Raw genomic sequence first — 19,666 nt, forward strand, 5'->3', positions numbered from 1 at the left:
CTCTTTACCATCACAGTTCCAATGTACTTAAGCTCCCATGGAGAATGAGACAGACCTGGAACAGCATGTTGGCTCTAAAACTCATATACTGTGGCATCTCCTCACTCCCCTGCAAGATAATCTAGCCTGAATGATGGAGAAATTTCCATTTTCCTGATGGGGTAAGACATCTTGGTCTGGGTCTTAATATTACTTATGTGGTTCTTCAGGGAAATGACCTGCCCTGCCATAAGGGTTGTATTTGTTATTGCTAGTAATCCATTAGAGTTTCCACTGGAACAAGTCAATAATTTCATGATTCATTAATAAATTTTGCAGAAAGATGATGAATAGTTATATGCTTTTAAGAAATTACATTTCTGATTTTAAGAGTTCTGTGTCTGAAGGATATGTGCAGTTCTGTCAGCCACAGACTGACAACTAGGCAACAGAACTGCTTACAGACCTGAAAAATCTCCCCTCCCCTTCCTGCACACCTTTATCACTACATTAAGCCACCTGAAGTGTACAGTGCTTTCTTTTCCTCATGCAGGACTACTAGTTACCTCTGTCACCTTGCCACCTGCATGAACATCCAGGTTTATTCTTCCCCATCTGCACTGGTACTTGCAAAGAGCTTGGGGTAGAAAATGGGTAACTGATTTAGGGTTTCTATAACAACTGGCCCATAAAACCATTCAAGTCCCTCATAGCTCTCAAAAGCTTAAAAAATAAATCATGAAGTACAAAACCCAGATACATATTGCCAAGGAGACTGGAAGACACACAAGACCGAGACATGAGATGACTAGAGCTATGGGGGATAGCACAGTCTCATCAGTACAAACACCACTGATACACAGCAGACATTAAACTATCATGCAGGTGAAATAAAATGGCACATAAAAGCCATTCACAAGTTCAACAGCTTTATGGCATGGTTCCTCTGAGCCCTTGAATAACCAACAAGATCAAGGTTCAGCTAAGACTGTCAGTGATCAAGAGGAAGAGTCTGAACACAGCAAAAATTCTTTTAAGAATGTGTGATACTCAACTCAAACCTCAAATTGTGAAGTATATTAAAATGAAGGGGACATAGGGTCATAATAAGGCTTAATTTACTCTTCCTTGCTTAAATCCTCACCTGTAGTATTGTGTCTACATCTGGAGTCCACGGCACAAGAAAGATGTGGACCTGTTAGAGCAGGTCCAGACAAGGCCACAAAGATGTTCAGAGAAATGGAGAACCTCTCCTACAAAGACAGACTGAGACAGCTTGGATTGTTCAGCCTGGAGATAAGGCTCTGAGGAGACCTCCCTTTGGCTTGACAGTACTTAATGGGAGCTTATTGAAAAAGAGGGAGAGCAGCTTTTTACACAGGTAGACAGTGGTAGGCCAAAGGGGAATGAATGGTTTGAAACTAGAAGAGGAGAGGTTTAGATTAGATGTTAGGAGGAAATTCTTTACTCAGAGGGTAGTGAAACACTGGAACAGGTAGCCCAAAGAAGTGGATGCCCCATCCTTGGAAGTGTTCAAGGTCAGGTTGGATGGGGCTCTGAGTAACCTGGTCTAGTGAGTGGCATCCCTGAGTATGGCAGGAGGGTTTCAACTAGATAATCTATAGATAATCTATAAGGTCCCTTCCAACCCAAACCATTCTATGATTTTAGGAAATCATACCTGGATTTGTACTTCCTACTTCCAATATCAAGTCACTCAGACTTCATGCAACAAAATGAAACTTATTACTGAAGTTAAAATCCCCAAACCCTTTAAAATGAACTGCTTCTCTGATACATCCAAGAATATTAGGATGTCAAGTGCGTTATTTTCCAATAATTCCAACATATGCGGTTATATGATTGACCTTTTTTCCTGCAGAATGAGCCCCCAATGACAGCATGACTCCAAGTCTGTGACATTTTTGGTGCAAAAATCCCACTCAAGTGCCTAAATATGAGGGTTACCATGTTTTTGTGTGTAGATATTTCAAAAATCTTTTAATGATAGCAGACATTCAAAGAATTGCAACAAAGATACTGTAGCAGGTGCTTCAGTCCTCCAAAATCTGGTCTTTTGCACTACTGACCTAGTCATCTTTGAGGAAGACTCAGCCAGAGCTGTGTATTGTGGTCTACTGTCTCAGGTTGTGTGCTCATTCCACAGCAGTAATGTGTGCCAATATGTGTGCCAAGGATGTCCACTGCTGGCCTGTTGTCTTTGACATTTTTAAGGCTTTCCTGAGTGCTTTTGACTGGATCTTTTTTAAGACATGTGGGTAATAAGGTGCTAGCAAACACTTATTCTGAGTAAGAAAAACAGTCCAAATTACTTAAAGGCAGCAACAAGAAAACAATGCTTAACAGAAAAGCATTGCTAAAAAGGCAAAACTAAAACAATGGAAAATTTTACACCAAGATAAACACAAAACTTGGTGAAAAAGTGGTCCATTAGAGAGCACAAGAGCAAAAGGACCATGAGTATAGAGTACTAGGAAAAGAAGAGAAGGATGGACAAAGAAGATGAAACAGAGAGGAGTGTTATCACCAATACAGAAATCAAGGCAGGATGTAAAGAGTCAGATTACATGACAGGTAAGACATCTAGCAAGACAGGATCATCCTACTGCTTCTGAATAACCACCATACAATGTGTGTGGGGAAGAGTAAAAATTGTGAAAGCAAAATTAGCATTCAGTGTGTTCCCTGCAAAAGACCAATGCTATAATTTCCTCTAAGAACAAAAGACATCAGCGCAAGTTTGTCTGGTATGGAATTTTTCTTGGGCAGCCCATCCAGAAAACAATAGATGGTCAAAGACAGTAAGCTACTGCTTTGCTTCCCATTTTATAATTTGCATCAAAAAGAGCTTTCTTCCTTGCCTGTGAACAGCTGATGATGTTACTATGACAATGAGTTTCAGGGATATTAATACTCATTTGCAAAATTTTCCCTACTGGATTGGAGCCGGATAAAAATATACACACACAGACATATTTATCATATATTTGTATTTATCTCAAGAAGCTACTGTCTCTCAATCTGTCACCACCTCTTATTCCTTTTCCTTTAGCCTCCAATTCCTCCAAAGAGCGGTGGCATGAGAAAGAGAACACTTTGCATACAGTGCTCTGCTGAGTGTGCTGGATTTACAAATATCTAGTAGAATTTAAATGACTATTTATTTGTCTCTGATATTTAAGCACTGGTTAGTGACTTCTGTTATTTAGATTTTCAACGCAGTATCAAGAGACATCACATTTGACTTTTGAACTTTCAAAAAATGGATTAAGCAGCCAGAAATTGATGAGAAATCACAATATCACAGGGAGCGTTGTTTTGGAGGAAGATCATCATCCAACCAGTAATAACCTGGAAATGTTCCATTTGTGGAGATTAAGCAATCCCTTGCCTTGCATGAGATACATCATATTCTAGCATTTGCAAAGATGAATAACAAGGTGTGTAGACTTTGTGGGTGCTAAAAATGCATGCAACATGAGAATCTAGGGAGTGGAGGATGCACACAAAGGACAGTCAAGGATGCAATACATGAGTTGACATTGAAGGTACAGAATCCCTAGCATCAGGTTAAAGAGAATCTTACTTTGTATACTTTAAACACACTTACTTGTCTCAACTTTTTTAAAAAGTTTGCTTTAACTTAAAAATCACCTTTAATGGCTGCTAAATATCCTCTCAGTTCTCTCTGGAGTCTGGAACCCTCTGCCTGAAACAGAAGGAAAAAAAAGCATGGAAGTGAAAACACATGTCAATTATGTTTAATGCCTTGAAACATGCATGCAGTATGTCTAACAACAACTAAAAGCAATTTCAGGACCTATCTAATTAATAGTCTCAGATGTTGAAAGTATGCACAGATTCATATAAAAAGAAGGCCTGGCAAAGGAGGCTTGCATAGCGTACTCTCTAGGCTAGAATTTCTGGGTTTATTTTATCAATCATCTGTACAGGGAAGAACTCCGCCCAAAGAAAGATAGGTATATTTTACAGCTAAGGTGCAGTTCAAGTCAGCTGGACCTATGGCCTAATCTGAAACACAAAGAAGTATAGTCAAAACTGGTGAACTTCTACTGGAAACCACTCAAATGAGGCCAGCCTAGACCTGAATAAAGTTCTACCCTTACACAGGTTGTTTACTATATTTGCAAACAATTTCCAAAGTATTCTAAAATTTCAACATTTTGCAAGCAAATAACTATTAAAATATAATAACAATGTTAGTTACTTTGTTCTGCTTGATTAGTGCATCTTGCAGTCTACTGTGAAATCTCGACTTTCTTTGGCAAATACATCAAAATTATCTTTCTTTCTCTTACACCAACAACCTTCTCAGAACAGAGAAAACAATGGATTTTGTTACTTTTTCTCTGACTGTACCACAGGTTGGACTTCACAGTTCCTAGGATTTGCAAAGAAACCTGTGCTACACACATACTTATTCCTAAAAAGATGCTATCCAGGACACCTTCAATAGTCTGAATATTTTTGAAAGAGTCCACATTTGCCAGTTTCCAGTATTTTTCAAATAATTTATTTAAGCAGCTGGAATCTACAGGAGTATCAGCTTGCAGTCACATTTTCTCACATACAGCTACTACATATGGAAAAATCAGCAGCAACATATGACTGACGGCTTCAAAATATGACTGACTGCTTTAGAGTTTCATATTTTCCATGTGAAAAACAGAGCCTAAAGGGTGCATGTGAATAATGTGAATAGTTTAGAAGGCAGAAGGTATAAGCTGTTTTAACTCCACTTAACTCAAAGGATGTCTGATATTAGTAAAGGATTTGCCATCAGCAACTTCAATGCTCAGAGAATTCTGACACAGAGGATCATAAGAAATTCAGTTTGATAGAGGCTATCTGATGCTTAAAATCCATCATAGCTGCAGCCATGTTAAGTCAAAACTGTGGTTCTGAAAAAATACTTGTCTCACCAGTGCTTAGAATACAATGCAGGTCACACCCACCAAACTCAGTTCTCTCAGCTTCTGGAAGGGAACTGCAGGCCTTTAGAATGGGATCATCAACAGCCCCCACCCCCATCTCTCAAATTATAGCGCACTTTAAGAAGAGATCAACTGTTTAATCTCCTGGAAATATTAAAGCATTTTTAAGGTAAAAATGCCTGTGTGGGCCTAGAAAGCTGACTGAATTCACTTTATGGATTCAACAAACAGAAGCTTGCTTTTACACCAATGTGATCTGAAACAAGTCACATACAGCTCTCAAATCCATTAATCGACTAAAGTCTGAGCACAGGAATAGACCCACCAGGGTGGTATCTGAAAAGCTGCTGGGTAACAGCAGGTATGAAGGAGCAGCCAGCCCACTAACCATTCTCGGGTTTGGAGCCATATTGGATGCTCCAAGGAAAGGCAATCTCTTCCCCTGCTTTGGAATCAAAGCTGCCTATCAAAACAAGGGCCAGAGAAGTGCAGGGTATCAGTGGATTTAACCTCAGATTTAATTACTTATAGAACAACTGACAATTCTCGAGTAATAGCTTGGTGTTGTGTCCTTTAAGAAAATATTATGCATACATTTTAATACTTTTGTAATTTATTTACTACACTTTAATACTTAGCAAGAGCTACTACCCTAAAGTGTCATTACAACACATTTTTTCATGATCCATAACACGGCAGAAGTCAACTTCATTCAGTGCTCAAGTGGTAGGCATGGGGATATCAGAAGTTGACTGTTTTCCATGGACCAAGACATTAAGTGATCAGTGCTTCCATCAAGATAAGGAGATTGTACCCAGAGGAGGATCAACAAATACTTGGCAGAAACTAGATGGAAGTTGTCCTTTCATGCATGCCAGTCTCCTCCTGGGAGGATCCCTTGTACTGCGAGAAGTCATGTGAAGGCACAGAAGTTATCTTTTCATTTCATACCTTCTTTGGCCTGAGCTATTGTGGTAAAAATCAAAGGTATAGAAACTTGGTTCTTCGTCATGGTCCAGCTGAATAGGTGACCATATAGTAACAATTTTTAGTTATTAAAAAATCTCTGGTGTTCCAGGAGCAGCAAACCACAGTTGGAAGGGCAAGAGCCTCCTTAGCTGATTTCATGTCCAGTTTTATTAACATGATTAACACATGATATTTTGTCACTAGGACTAAGCAGCACACTACAAATGTCAGGGAGACACATTGCTCAAACACTATGTTTATAACTATACTGCTGTGCAGCTTTACAACTCCTACCCTAAACCACTATTAGATCTGTTCTGCTTGGTTAGCATTGTGCGTCATCAGGAACTGCTGTTCAGGGAAATGTGTAAGAAAAAGTCAAAGTAGTAAAACATGATGTAAACATTTTGCCATCTGTGCTGTTATGAGTTCTGACACTTCATTCAAAATAATAATTTTAATATGGATCTCCCTCAGTCTAGGTTATTAACAGGCCACAAACACCTGAAATATCTAAACATGATAGAGTCATATGACTTTTCCCTCATTATCAATTGTGTGATGTGACACTGAAAAATCCATGAGCAAGGGCCAGCTCCTACTGAATCTTATAGATATTCTCTCAGCTTCAATGGCAACAAAATTAGACCTTGCTAAAAATATCAGAAAAAAATTAGCATCAAAAGCCCTCAGCCCTGTGAATTCTGAAAAATGTGCATCTGGTCTACACATTTTCTATAGTAAACTCATTATTAGTGAAGACATTGCTGACTATGTACATCATGCAAACTGTTACATACAGGTTTTAAAAAGTACTTTTTGAAAGACTGTAATGTATTTAATGTTGTCCCTTTACAGTCTTTACTGGTACACTCCTTCTACTTTCTGGTCTATCAAATGAAAACATCCAGTGGCTCTGAAACCACTGCTCCAAGTATATTCATTAAAGCCATGAATTTTGTTCAATGAGATGCAGCTTCTTGAGGGAGAATGAAAGGTAGCTGTCCTTTCACCAATGTTGTATCCCTCTGAAAAGAAGTTTCCCAAGAGAGTGCTGACGCTCTTCCTTTATAATTTCATAATTTCTTTTATTTATTCTACATAAGTCAGCAAAATGAGTCAGTTTTATAAGATGTAAAAAACTCCAGAGGAAAATGTTAATAGCAAACTTCTTACAACCAGTTTGTTTGATAACACTATGCATGTTCTACCAGACTCCAGCACCAAAAATCAGTGCTCTTAGCTCACCTGATCAAACTCAGTACACAAATCACCAAAAATCTAGTACATCATCCTGCTTAACTTTACATAAGAGCAAGGGAGGCATACCAACAACCCAAACCAACATCCATTTTTGAGAAAGTCAACAGAGCTCTTCACAACAATGACCCAAATAATAGTTTGTTGCTTTGAACAATGTGGCCTATCACCTTTCTACTCTCTGGTCTCATCATACAGTCAGTATTATATAGCTGGTAAAGACATATGCACTCAGAGAGATAAGAAGGTTCAGTGTTTAAAGATCTAGGAATCTACAACCACAGGCCTTACATACCCTGACAGCAGCATTAGGTCTTTTCAGTACTATTGATTCTTGGGTATGTTTAGTTTCAGTTTTCTTTTAACCTTGGAGTTTTTAAGCATATCTTAGCACTGGAAGTTAAGAAAAAGAGCCACAACACTGTTGGCTGTGAGACTGACAAGACCTAAAAAAAGGTAATGATGAAAACTAAAACCCTATAGTTTCCATCTAACCAGCTCTTGCTTCCTGATGGATTAGAAAATCTGTTGCATCCACTCAGAAATTAAAGACCACCTTGCCTCCATAAAAATTGTAATTGGATGTCTTATTTGCTAGGAATCATGAATTTACAGCTTTCCAGTCAGAACAGAAGAGTTTGATTTTTCTATCATGTCACATACAGGATGTAAACGCAATACATCTTTCCAGGAAAGGTCAGCACATGAACGACATACAAAACCCAAATATATCACTCCAATTTAGTGAGAGGCAAGAGCATTAAAAATATTGAAACTGGAGCACAGGGTAATTAATAAAAAATACAATAATAATAACAATAACAACAACAACAATTAAAAATTACAATTATTAATGCAGCTCTAATTAATACCAGAATTTTGTCATTCTATTGCTAATACATCAGAAAAATAGCTGAAAAGAAAACGTTTTCTGTATCACCTGGAAGATATTCTTTATTATAATGTGCTGCTACTTGACACAGTGTTGAGCAGGGCTATCTCTTGTTCATAAACACTTTAGGTACTATTTACTACTAGGTCTTTTCCAGAACTATGAATGAAAATAACTATTAAATTAAGAGAAGCTTAACATAATAAAAGGCTACTTGGATGTAGGGGAATAGAACATAAGTAAATAAAGGTAGTATAGAAAGTAATCTTACCCCCTAAAGAGTTGCAGCTGAGCCAATTATTAATGATTAGGAGCAGGCCTAATGTTAACAGGCCGCAGCTGTAGCCAATAAGAAGAGTGTTATAAAAGAGTAGATTGGTTGGTTGAGGGCAACTGGAGTTAGTTGGCTACTGTGAGGACAAGGAAGAGTCAGTACTTAGAGGAGCTGCCTACAAGAAACATCAAGGAGGTATGAAGCTCTAGCAATGTGGAACCCTTGCAATGTAATGACAATAGAACTCTTGCACTGTAATAACAACACTTGGACAAATCTGTAATTCAATATAAAGTCTATCTTCTTTCCACAGTACTCTATTTTACCATTCATCAATGTCTTGGTTTAAAAGACAGGTGTCTGCTAAGGAAGGTGGGAACCTCCCTTGCAATGGAGAGTATGGCCCCCTCCCCTCTGAATTCTTATAATTTTGAAATTAAAGGATCTTCAGGCAAAGACATGGGAAAAGGAATAACAGTTCTTTACTAGTATGTATATGGATAACAAGGCAACAGTGGGAGCGCCAACAAACAGAGCCAGAACCCAGTAACAGCCTTCACTCGGCTGTGGCACTTTCCCCTTTGGTGCAGTTAGGGTCACAGCTGGCAGGGGCGCTGTTGGCTCCTGGCCAGGCAGAGCAGGTGCAATGATTCCCCTGTAGCTGCAGGGGGCGCTGCGGCGCGAGTTTTGGCCACCTCTCTGCACACAGCAATGGCGTCAGTAAACAGTCCACAGCAGCACGTACTGATCAATCAACAACAGTAAAAAAAGTTCTTCTTTTTCACCTAATTCTATAAGCTATCAACAACAGCCTTTGACATTTTGCTTTCTTTCTGACAACATGCCATGGGAAGCTGCTTTTGTAGTAGTAACTGTTATATCTCCTGTGTATATATATACAGTACATAACATTTATGGCTTTAAACACTAAAATAGATTTTAACTGACACATGTAAAGTAAAAGAAGTCTCATAACTACATGAAGAAAAATAGAGGCAAATATGCATATACATGAAATAGAATATTGCCCTCTTAGAACAATAAAGTGTGACTTTTAATGACCGTGAGTCATTAAAATATACACAGGGATAAAGGTAATTGCTACTGTACTCCCTGGAAAAAAAAGAACATGTAAGATGCAATTGCTTGAAAAACAGAATACAGAGGGAATTTCTGGTAAATCCTCAATGGCCTTTGATGATAATTTCACAACAGAAATGAGAGAATTATGCAGAAATTCTCTTTTTTCCCCCCTCATTCTGAACTTCAGAGTCAATTAAGAGGCTGAGCATATTTACAATTAGCTGTGCAGAGATAAATGTTTAAATCTCAAGACATTTCATACAATAAAATGAAAATCTGTCATACTGTCATATATGACTTTATATGTTCCACAAGCTTTGATTTAGAGTGGGAATTTTCAGTTTACAGCTTAAGTGGAAGATGAAAACCAGTTGTATTCATTGTTTAAAATATAAATATTTTTCTGTTAACATCAGCTTCAGGAGTTAAATGGTTTTGATAGAGAAAGTCCAGGGGCTCTGCAAAGCAACTGTACTCTGTTCTCTCTGGACATGGGATGACTCAGTTTCTCCACGGTGATTCATCTAGGTAATTCAACTCTGTGTTGTCAAGTCCAGAAGAGGCTCTTATCTAACTGTATTCAGAAAGAGATGGGAATGGATGACTGGGGAATCTAAATGACCGTTTTCCCCCTATAAATCTGCTGCACTGCATTGGTTTTACCTGGCCTAGTTTTTGGCAGCCAGAGGTGGATTCTGTGAGAAGCTGCTAGAAGCTTGCACTGTGTCCTGCAGAGCCAATCCCTGATGGCTCTGAAGATGGACATGCTGCTGGCCAAGGCTGGGCCAATTAGAGGTGTTGGTAATGCCTCTGTGATAACATATTTAAGGAAAAAAGTTTAAAAAGTGTGCATGCACAGATTTTTTCTAGCCAGAGAAGAGGAGGAGGTGAGAACATGTGAGGGAAACAACATGGAGACACCAAGCGCAGTGGAGAAGGAGGGGCAGGAGGTGCTCCAAGCACCAGAGCTGAGATTCCTCTGCAGGCTGTGGTAAAGACCATGGTGAAGCAGCTGTGCCCCTGCAGCCCATGGGGGTCCAGAGATCCACCTGCACCCCATGGGGGAGGTGCTCACACTGGAGTGGGTAGATACCCTGGAGGAGGCTGTGATCCAGTGGGAGACCCAGTGGAGAGAGTTGGCCTCTGCATCCAGGCTGGAGCAGCCTGTCCTTGGAGGACTGCACCCCATGGAAGAGTGACCTACACTGCTCCAGTTTTGGGAAGACTGTCTGCCTTGGGAAGGAGTCAAGTTGCAGTAGTTTTGGCAGGACTGCTGCTCATGAGATTTGGAGCCATGCTGGAGAAATTCACAGAAAACTGTCTCCCATGAGAAGGGACCCCATGGTGTAGCAGGGGAAGGACTCCTCTCCCTGAGTAGTGGAGGAAAACCTCAGGTGACAAACTGACCAAAACCCTCAGCCCCATGTCTCCCCTGCACTGTCAGTGGGAAGGAGAGAGGGGTTGGGGGAAAAAGATGTTTTTAAGGGCTTATTTTACTTCTCATTTTCCTTGTCTGACCCTGATAGCAATAAATTCACTTTGTACCTTTAAAATCAGCCTGTTTTGCCCTTGGAGTGTTTTCTCCTGGTCCTTATCTCAACACATGAAGCCCTCATTAAATTTTTCTCTCCTCTGCCCAGCTGCTGCAAGGGAGGGTGAGTGAGTGGCTTTTGTGCGTGCCTGTACCAAACCACAACATGCATGTATCCTTACAAATAGCCTTCTTCTGAGTTTGGTACAGGCCCACCATCTAATCTACTATTCAAGCAAAGATTTCAGGTTTTCAATTTTCGTTTCCTGGATAATGAGCAATATGCTCTTTCATATCCTTTCAGTGGGCTAAACTGGGAGTCCTTATTTATTATCTTTGGGGAGTAGTAATAAAAAGATCATTCTATCCTTAAGGTTGACCTCTCAAGGGTTGCATGCTCAGTAAGGCAGGCAAACAAGATAGACAGACCATGTTCACAGCTTTCAGCTTACCAGGATCTCCAGGGCACACATAGCACCAGCTGCAACAAAGAACATGTAAAGAGACAGAACTCAAGTGATAGTGCTCCTCAGAATGAACTTGACAGTAGGTGAGGTGACCAGGGAACAGACAAATCATTGGTAAGTGAGATTGCAAGAAACAAAGTAAAGCTTGGACTTCCTCTCAAACTTCCTCTGCCATGGTCTTGTTAGGTCAGTGACCATCACAGAGATAAATAATCCTGGAGGAAACTGAAAAAGATGGCACAGCCTCTAACAGGGTTGGTTGTTCTTGCAAGCTTCCTGAATGGCCCACAGCAACAGTTTGGTGAGCTTCAGCACAGAGATACATCCACCAGATTGCCTTTTTATACTTTAATATCTAGAATTTGACTTTTCTTTATCTAAAGCCTCTAGAGTTGAAGAATGAACTTGAAAGCATGACTGAATGTAAACCAAGAAGAGATGGCTGCCTGAGTTCACAGGAGACAGCAGTTCTGCACGGCATTAATCAGTATGAGTGATAATTCAGATGTACATTGTAATGCTTCATATCTTTGCATTGCTATTAAATTGTAGATCAAAGCATGGACAAAACTTAGAAAAATTAAACTATTTATATGCTTCTTCTTGGGGAACATGGCAGAAACCGAGCTTTTGCAGCATTTTCCCTGCTGCATTTGAAGAATTGAGCACAACAGAACTTCTTGAAAGCACAGTAGGCATGTGTGACTAGTTCAGTAAATAGTCTCTCTCATTTGGTGTGTCAGTGCACCTAGCCTAATCTGCATGCGACTGTCGTGACAATTGTAGTAGTTCCCTTTGCAGTCACCCCTCCCTACCCAATTCTCTCTCTGGTCCCAACTAATATTCGCATTTAGGATTTAGCATCATGCAGTTCCTGCAGAGTCCTTTACTATTACTGCCTCCATGTACATCAAAGAATGAGGAAATAAAAAAGAAACTAATGCTAACATCCTCCTTAGGTCTAAGCAAGATTTTCAGCTTAAAATCACCATTACAGAAAATTCTTGGTAAAGGACAGAAATACTTGAGATATCATTTTGCTTAAAAGGATTTTTTTAATCTTTCCCCTCTTTTTTGTCTCAGAATTTTGAACTAAAAAAGTACCACAAATTCAGTTTCCTCATGGAGATGCTCCATTTGCTCTTACACTGAAGAAACTCCTCAGAGATGCACCATATTTCTACACAGTTACTAGCCGTGAAACAGCTGGGATATGGACAACAAGGATAAGCAACGACATCAAATAATCAAAAGGTCAAGTCAAGAAGACTTGGAAAAGTGGAAAGGGAAGAAAAGGGAAAATATAGCATCTCTGTAGGATTTCAAAACTTCTGTTAAATCCCACCATCTTCCTGACCTTGGGAAATTTGAGGAAAGAACTACCCATCTCAGAGATACAGATTCTTTTACTTCCCAGTATTCTTCTCTTTGGTGAAGAGGAAAGCTCAATAGCTTTTGAAGCCTCCCTCTCTTCTACACTGAGGGGAAAATAAAGGTGAAGTGACAATTAGATGCAGAAGAGTTAATAAGCATTCTAGCAGTCAGGATGCAGGCTTTGTGTTTACATGGAAAGGAGGGAAGTGCATTTGGTAGAATAGGACTGATTCAGAGCAGAAACTGCAAACACGGACATGAGCCAAATTTTAGATTGTGTAAAATGTGTAGGAGTAGTTCTCACTCTCCAATTCTTTTCTATAGGAGCTCTAAATAACAGCTCACAAAGACGACAGATATGTCAGTTCATACTTATGTAACAAGATTATTTTCTTGGTGGTATTACCACAGTTCATAGGAGGTATTAATTTGTGCTAGAAAAGTACTGTATGTTAAATTGCAATTCATCAACTCAGAGCCAAAAAGTCTATCCAATGAAGCAAAAAGTAATTTGGGTTAGAATTTAGGATTGCACTGGGAGTAGATTATAAACTTCTTGGAGCACCTTTGGTTTCCTGTGTTGTGTTTATAACACTAAGAGTAATTGAGCATTGCTGCCTAGTTATGCTTCATCAGCACTGCCACCACAGACCTCAGCACCCATGGGACTTCACAACACATGTGCAGTCTGAAACTATTAATCTGCTCACTCTTATAAAACCAGCATTATTATATAGCCCTGATTAAAGTAATCCACAAAATGAAACCACATAAATACTTCTCTTGCTTTATAACAAGGCCATCACAAAGCTGCATTTAGTTGAGGCTGGGTTCTGTTCTTAATTACTGGTGAAAATGTACTGTCACTCTGATCTCAAGCAGTTACAGCATGATGATGTTACATATGACAACAATTGTCCTTTTATTTTCAGCCCATATTTTAGCGCTCTGCATGGACAAATGCAACTGTTATCTCTGAAAACTGCAGAACAAAATTCTGTACCTAAGAAAAAATAGAATCCTATTGTTCCCTGCAACACCTTCAAAACCAGCAAGTTAAAAATATTGCGTTCTTAAGAACAATTAAAGAAAGTGAAAAAGTAACTGACCTCTTGCCGTTTGAAATTTTGAACATATTCTTCAAACTGTTCATCTTTAGTTTCATCTGCTTTTCCTAATTTTTGAAGAACCTGTAATGAAGGGAATAAGGAATAATTCAATATTTATGACACAAATCAAAACATCTGCTACTTTCAACATTCTGTTCTTGCAGTTAGACATAAATAGCATTTTACTTTTGGGAGTGCTTCGTGCTCTACTATTTCCAAAATTCACACAAGAAACTATTCTCGCAAAAAAAAAAAAAAAATGAAAGCAGGAGTATGGGGGGGTGTGTGTGTTTGTGTGCAAATATGCTTCCAAGTATGGTGTCCTTGGGACAATGGTTCTTGTTTTTTCGAAGCAAGAAAGAATGAGAGAATTCTGCTGGCACTACAAATTGCCCTCCAGTTCAGACAAAGAAAGAAGAAAACCTCATCAGGTTTTTCTTCTCATTACATTGAACAGTATTAACATTATTCTTATCTGCATAATTTTCAACATAAAGTCATAAAAATTAAAGAACTGTAAGGCTGATGCCTGTTTAAAACATAGCATTCATTTTGCTCCTCTCATTAATTCATAAGTAGATTGTCATCCACTAGACAATAAGCATGCTACAATAATTCAGCAATAAGGGCTATTCAATCAGCAATCTCAAAAGTAATTTGATGCAGCTACACCTTGCACTGCATTTAACCACAATAAATGCATTCTATTATTAAATCCCATTGCTATCCATTCATTATAATACTGAAGACTTAAACATAGCTGCAAATAGGCTTCACCCTACTTATAAAGCAATCCTCAGATCTTTACAGAGTACTTGCTTGTAGGAGTGAACCATCCCACAGATTGATTGCTCTCCCATTACAAATTGACCAAACGATCTATTTGCACAGTTAATAACAAAACCAAACAAAACCAAAACAAAACCCAGAAGTACCACAAAACTGAATCAGTAGCAACTAGCAGATGCTATGAATACACATATAAACATTATAATGTATTCTTTTCAAAACAAAGAATGTACAGCTCCAGTACTACTGTATTCTTTCTCAGACCACCTTCTTCTCTCGAGTCCAGCCAGCCTCACAGCACAAAATCAGGCTGCACAAAGGAGTGATGAGCATTGCTACTGTGGAAACCAGAGGTCAAGATAATAATGAAGGTGATGCAATGCCACCTGTGGACATGGCATATGAAAGGAAGTTTTTCATAATTACAGCAGAAAGAATGATATCAGAGGAGAAAAAAAGATATAGACTAGCCTTTTGTTGCCAATAGCTATGCTCATTTTTAGTTGTTTGTAAGAAAGTTAACTAGTCAAAAAAAACTCATACGCTCTTATCACCTACGTCTTCATAAAATATTAATAACTATCACAGAAAATTATAAAGAGAATTCTTTTAACATTTTGAATCATCACAGACCTTCACATTGCTCCTTGTCACCAATGAGCCAAACAGGCTGCCCACAACCATGGCACAGCTCTGATCCGCACCAGTGGGCTTTCTGAAAATCCAACACATTTTTTTCAAAGAGGTGGTGGCCAGGTAAGCCTCCTGACCATGGCAATGCATTCAAGCCACATTTGGAGCAAGAAGCATGTTAACTGTAGTATGAGCATTCATAACATAGATAACAAACTACAGCATCAAAAGTTGTCATGATAGACAATTTTTTTGTATCAATGGCACACATCCACGTTTTCAAATGTGCACTCAGGCCCAAAAGTGCAAGGCACAGAAGGGAACAACCTCCCACAGCACTTGCATCCTATGGTTTGGGTTTTTTTTATCCTATCTCCAACTTTCCATTTATATACAGATATTTAGCTGAACCAAGATGCAGTGTTACAATTTAGCCTCTACAAACCCCAACCCTAATCTTAACACAGATAATTTATGACAGTTTCTCAATTTTCCCAATTACATCATATGGTTGGATCTAAAAGTTCCAAGCCAGAGACTAAAGAAACTTACCCTCGTGGAAGTCCTGCAGCTCATGCCAGGTATACAGATAACTGGGGTTCACTCATTCTTTTGCTAAAAGCAATCCTAATCCCATCCCCACAATTCCATATAGAGACAGTGGAGCAGACTGGGGCTAAAGTAAACTATTCCTCACAGGTTCTTTTAGATCGCACCCATATAACTCCATGGACTAATGAATGTGTAGCTCAGCCTTTTAGAACCAACATACTCACAAGTTTACCATTGGTAGTTAAACAGAAAAGTGGCCAGGTTGACAGTTCTAGGAACTGACCTACCTTTCAGCTCTTGTTTGTGCACTTCTGTCTCAAAGTGGAAGTTGCTTGTCAATAGAAGTCTATAGTTTATATTTTATTTTTGCTCAGTTAGGTCAGCACCTATAGGGTGTTTTTGGGTAGGGCTAAAGCTGGATGAAGACTTGTCTGCCTTCAGAAAAAAAAGAAAGCAGAGGAATCAAAGATCTTGAACATGTGGTGGCCTGAAGGGCTTGAGTGAATCTAGAACTTAGTGACGGCAAGTGGCTAGCATTTTTTTTCTTAGTATACCCATACAGAGAAATAAAATTTGAGGTTGAGAACATCTATCAATGTGTATGAACAATCTGTATAATTTACAATAAAATAAAATTTAAAAATTAAAGAAATGGACACAAACTGAAATGTAAATGTAAATGTTTTATATTTATATCAGTAAATATAAATTATTTATATCAGTAAATGTTTTATATTCAAGTTTTTGTCATTATCTGAAGACTGTATGAAATAGTTGATGAATATGTTCACCCTAATAAAATAAAACAGGATAAAAGCTACCTCATTTCATATAATTAAACTAACTCAGCTACCACTAAGCTTTCTCTTAAAATGACAGAAAAAGACTTTTTAAAAAGTATCTAAAATGAGTATCAGTGTTCATCCAGCATGTTGCTAAGAATATATGAACTAAATAGTTAAGTCCAATTAACATTGAGAGTGAAGTAAAAGCTAAATTTAATACAATGGTAAATTTAGATATGGTCAAGGAAAAACATGTAGAGAGGAATTGCTAGGAAATGTGGTACTGACACATCATAGGGCAGATTCTACACTAAGATGCAAAATTTGAGTAAGAACATCAATCATGCCTGATGTAATTTATAAATGTCATCCAGAGTACTTCCATTTGGGGTTGCTGCATCTGCAAAAAAACTTTCAGATGATGTAAGATTAAACAATATGGCTTTAATCTTAAGTGCCTTTATTTACCATATAACACATTCAGTTTTATGAGAATCTTGAATTCAGCTGAGCAATTTTAGAATAATTTTAATGTGAATGTTGTTAAGTGCGTGCAACATACTGAAGAAACTAATATAGTAAAATAAACCACAGGTTACCTTGAGAAAACTTGATTACACTGAAAACTCTTGTTTTGAGGCAAGAATGAGTGTTTTACTACTTACTGAAACTACCACCCTGAGAGGCCTAGCCATCATCTCCTAAAAAAGTTTTTAAGACTGTGGCAATTCAAGGAAAGAAAAAAAAAGAAGAATAAAACCCAATGCTGAAACTGATTCTTTGATGTAAGCTGTGGCCACCCAGGAGCTGCCTCAAGAGCAGTTCCGCGTCCTGCAGGGCAGCAGTAGGGTGGACAGGAACTGACTCCATCAGACATCCCAAGATACATCACCCTCAGGCACACATCAGTATTCTTAAAGAACAACCAACATGTTTAAAACCACTTAGGGCATGAAGATTTGACTGCTCAGACAGAGGAGAAGTCTTCAGGAGAAGACTTCATCAGAAATTCACAGGACCATTAAAATACTGAAAAAATTAAGCTAAGCTAATTTTTCCAAAAGTAGCACAATTTAGGGTATAACAGAATAACCCTAGAAAAGCAAGACAAACACTTATGAGAGTTCAAAACCATTGTCATAGACTCTCCATCCAAATTTTTTTGAGAACAATAAAGTGCTCTGGATCTCAAGAAAAGCACACTCACGCATCTATAACACTGTTCCACAACAGTTTTACAACACCATTCCACAACATTTTTTTTTAATCTAATACCATACTCTTCTATAACCTGCAAAAGAAATACTAGGGCTGCATGACTAATATGTGCAATTTTCCAGAGGAGTTTCAAGATGGTACTTCTGGGCAGAAATTGGTTAAAATGAAAACCAGCCATGCAGGAGAAATAATTTTAGAGTTACCCTAGTGCAAAACATCATATGAATATTAGCAAATGCTCATAAAATTTAAAGTAGTATTTGGCCAATATAAAATAGAAGCTTTGAAAGAAGCTTCTTATGATACACAGCAATGCTTATCTGGCATTAAAAAAAACCAGAAACACAATGGGTTGAGTTTGAAGTAAGCATGACTGTATTTTAACTTAATCAGCTATGAAGTAGTATATGTCAACTCATAAAGGAAAAATTCATGGCCCTGTTATAAATAACTATGTAGTTATTATATTTTGCTATTATTAGCTTTTGTAAATTATTTTCATACAGTACAGTTTGTAATCTCTTCTCAACTGCTTTTGATATAGTATAATTTGTCAGCCTTTTATGGTTAATACCCTAATCCCTGTGTAGATTGTATATCTTAGTGTGATAAATATATATTATAGTTTAGGCTTCTGCAAAATATTAAAATAGAGGATAGGTACTGTGTATTATACCATTAACTTTTTCAGAAGCAATTGTATTTCTGAAGTAATAATGCCTTTATTTTTGTAACTAACTGACAATAGTGAAATAGCTAATGTTGATTGAAAGTACTTGTAAAGACAGCTAGAATGTCTGTATGATAAGATAACATTGAACAAACTAGGCAAATAACACCCAAAGAGCAAAAAGGAATCTACTACTGACCCTTTGGCTATCAGTAACTGTCAAACCACAGACCAGGGCCCTTGTGAGGAAATAAAATACAAGACTCTCAGAATCACATCTGCATTGTGGCACATATTCTAAGAAGATAAGGTCAGGGGTCGAACTAAGATACAGTATTCTTGGAACATGTAAAGTCAGAGGAGTGTTTGAATATGTATAATCTTCATTTATATGCATTTGACCAATGCAATAAGAAAGTATATAAGAAGAGTTGTTATAGTTAAAGGTGTGCTTCTGGCAGCTTGCTGAGCACCCCAGTGCTGGATACTGTCCCTTTTATCCCTTTAAACTTCTAAAAATTTTAAAGAGTGAGCCTTGTTTCTCACAGACCCAAGCTTATCAGAGCCTGACAGTAATTCCAGACAGACAAAATACTCCACTCCACCACTCAGCTTGCCACAAGCGAGCCATCTCCTCCCACCAAAAAACCCTGCACAAGCACCACAAACACCTCCATGTTTAAAAAGACAATTATTTTCATTCAGTGGGATGCTACACAAAGTGTCCAATATCCAAAACTATAAAACAGTGTCAAAGTAGAAATGTTAAGCGTGGTCCATGATTCCCAGCTGGTATTTGAGAAGTATGGGAACAAAGTTTAAGAAACCCTGTTTGTTGCAGAAATACAAACTATCTAGGAAGAGAACATAGAAATATTAACCCCAGCACAGAAATAATTTCAAAACTTATATACTGACTCTCACTCAAGCATGACAGCAAGGTGTTAAAAACAAGAAACAGCATACTCAAGAGTCATTGAAGCCACACAAGATTCCGACCTCCTCACAGTTAGCACATGGGATGCTGAAATGAAAACAGGGAGAATCATTACAAAGATACTGCTTAGTTGTTCTGCTGCAAAGAGGGACAGGAAGAGACAGTGCA

At 38.3% G+C, this 19,666-nt stretch overlaps 1 protein-coding gene across 1 annotated transcript in view; it reads right to left on the bottom strand.

The window, feature by feature from the left end:
• AMPH (amphiphysin) overlaps positions 1 to 19,666 on the bottom strand; it is a 118,150-nt gene that overhangs the window by 51,388 nt on the left and 47,096 nt on the right. The window contains exons 2-3 of the mRNA XM_030963832.1: positions 13,915 to 13,995; positions 3,655 to 3,709 (exon numbers count right to left, since the gene is read on the bottom strand). Coding sequence (XP_030819692.1) covers positions 3,655 to 3,709; positions 13,915 to 13,995 — 136 coding nt within the window. The remainder of the gene's footprint in view (positions 1 to 3,654; positions 3,710 to 13,914; positions 13,996 to 19,666) is intronic.

The sequence above is a fragment of the Camarhynchus parvulus genome, chromosome 2 (assembly GCF_901933205.1).
Source record: "Camarhynchus parvulus chromosome 2, STF_HiC, whole genome shotgun sequence".
Taxonomy (NCBI): Eukaryota; Metazoa; Chordata; class Aves; order Passeriformes; family Thraupidae; genus Camarhynchus; species Camarhynchus parvulus.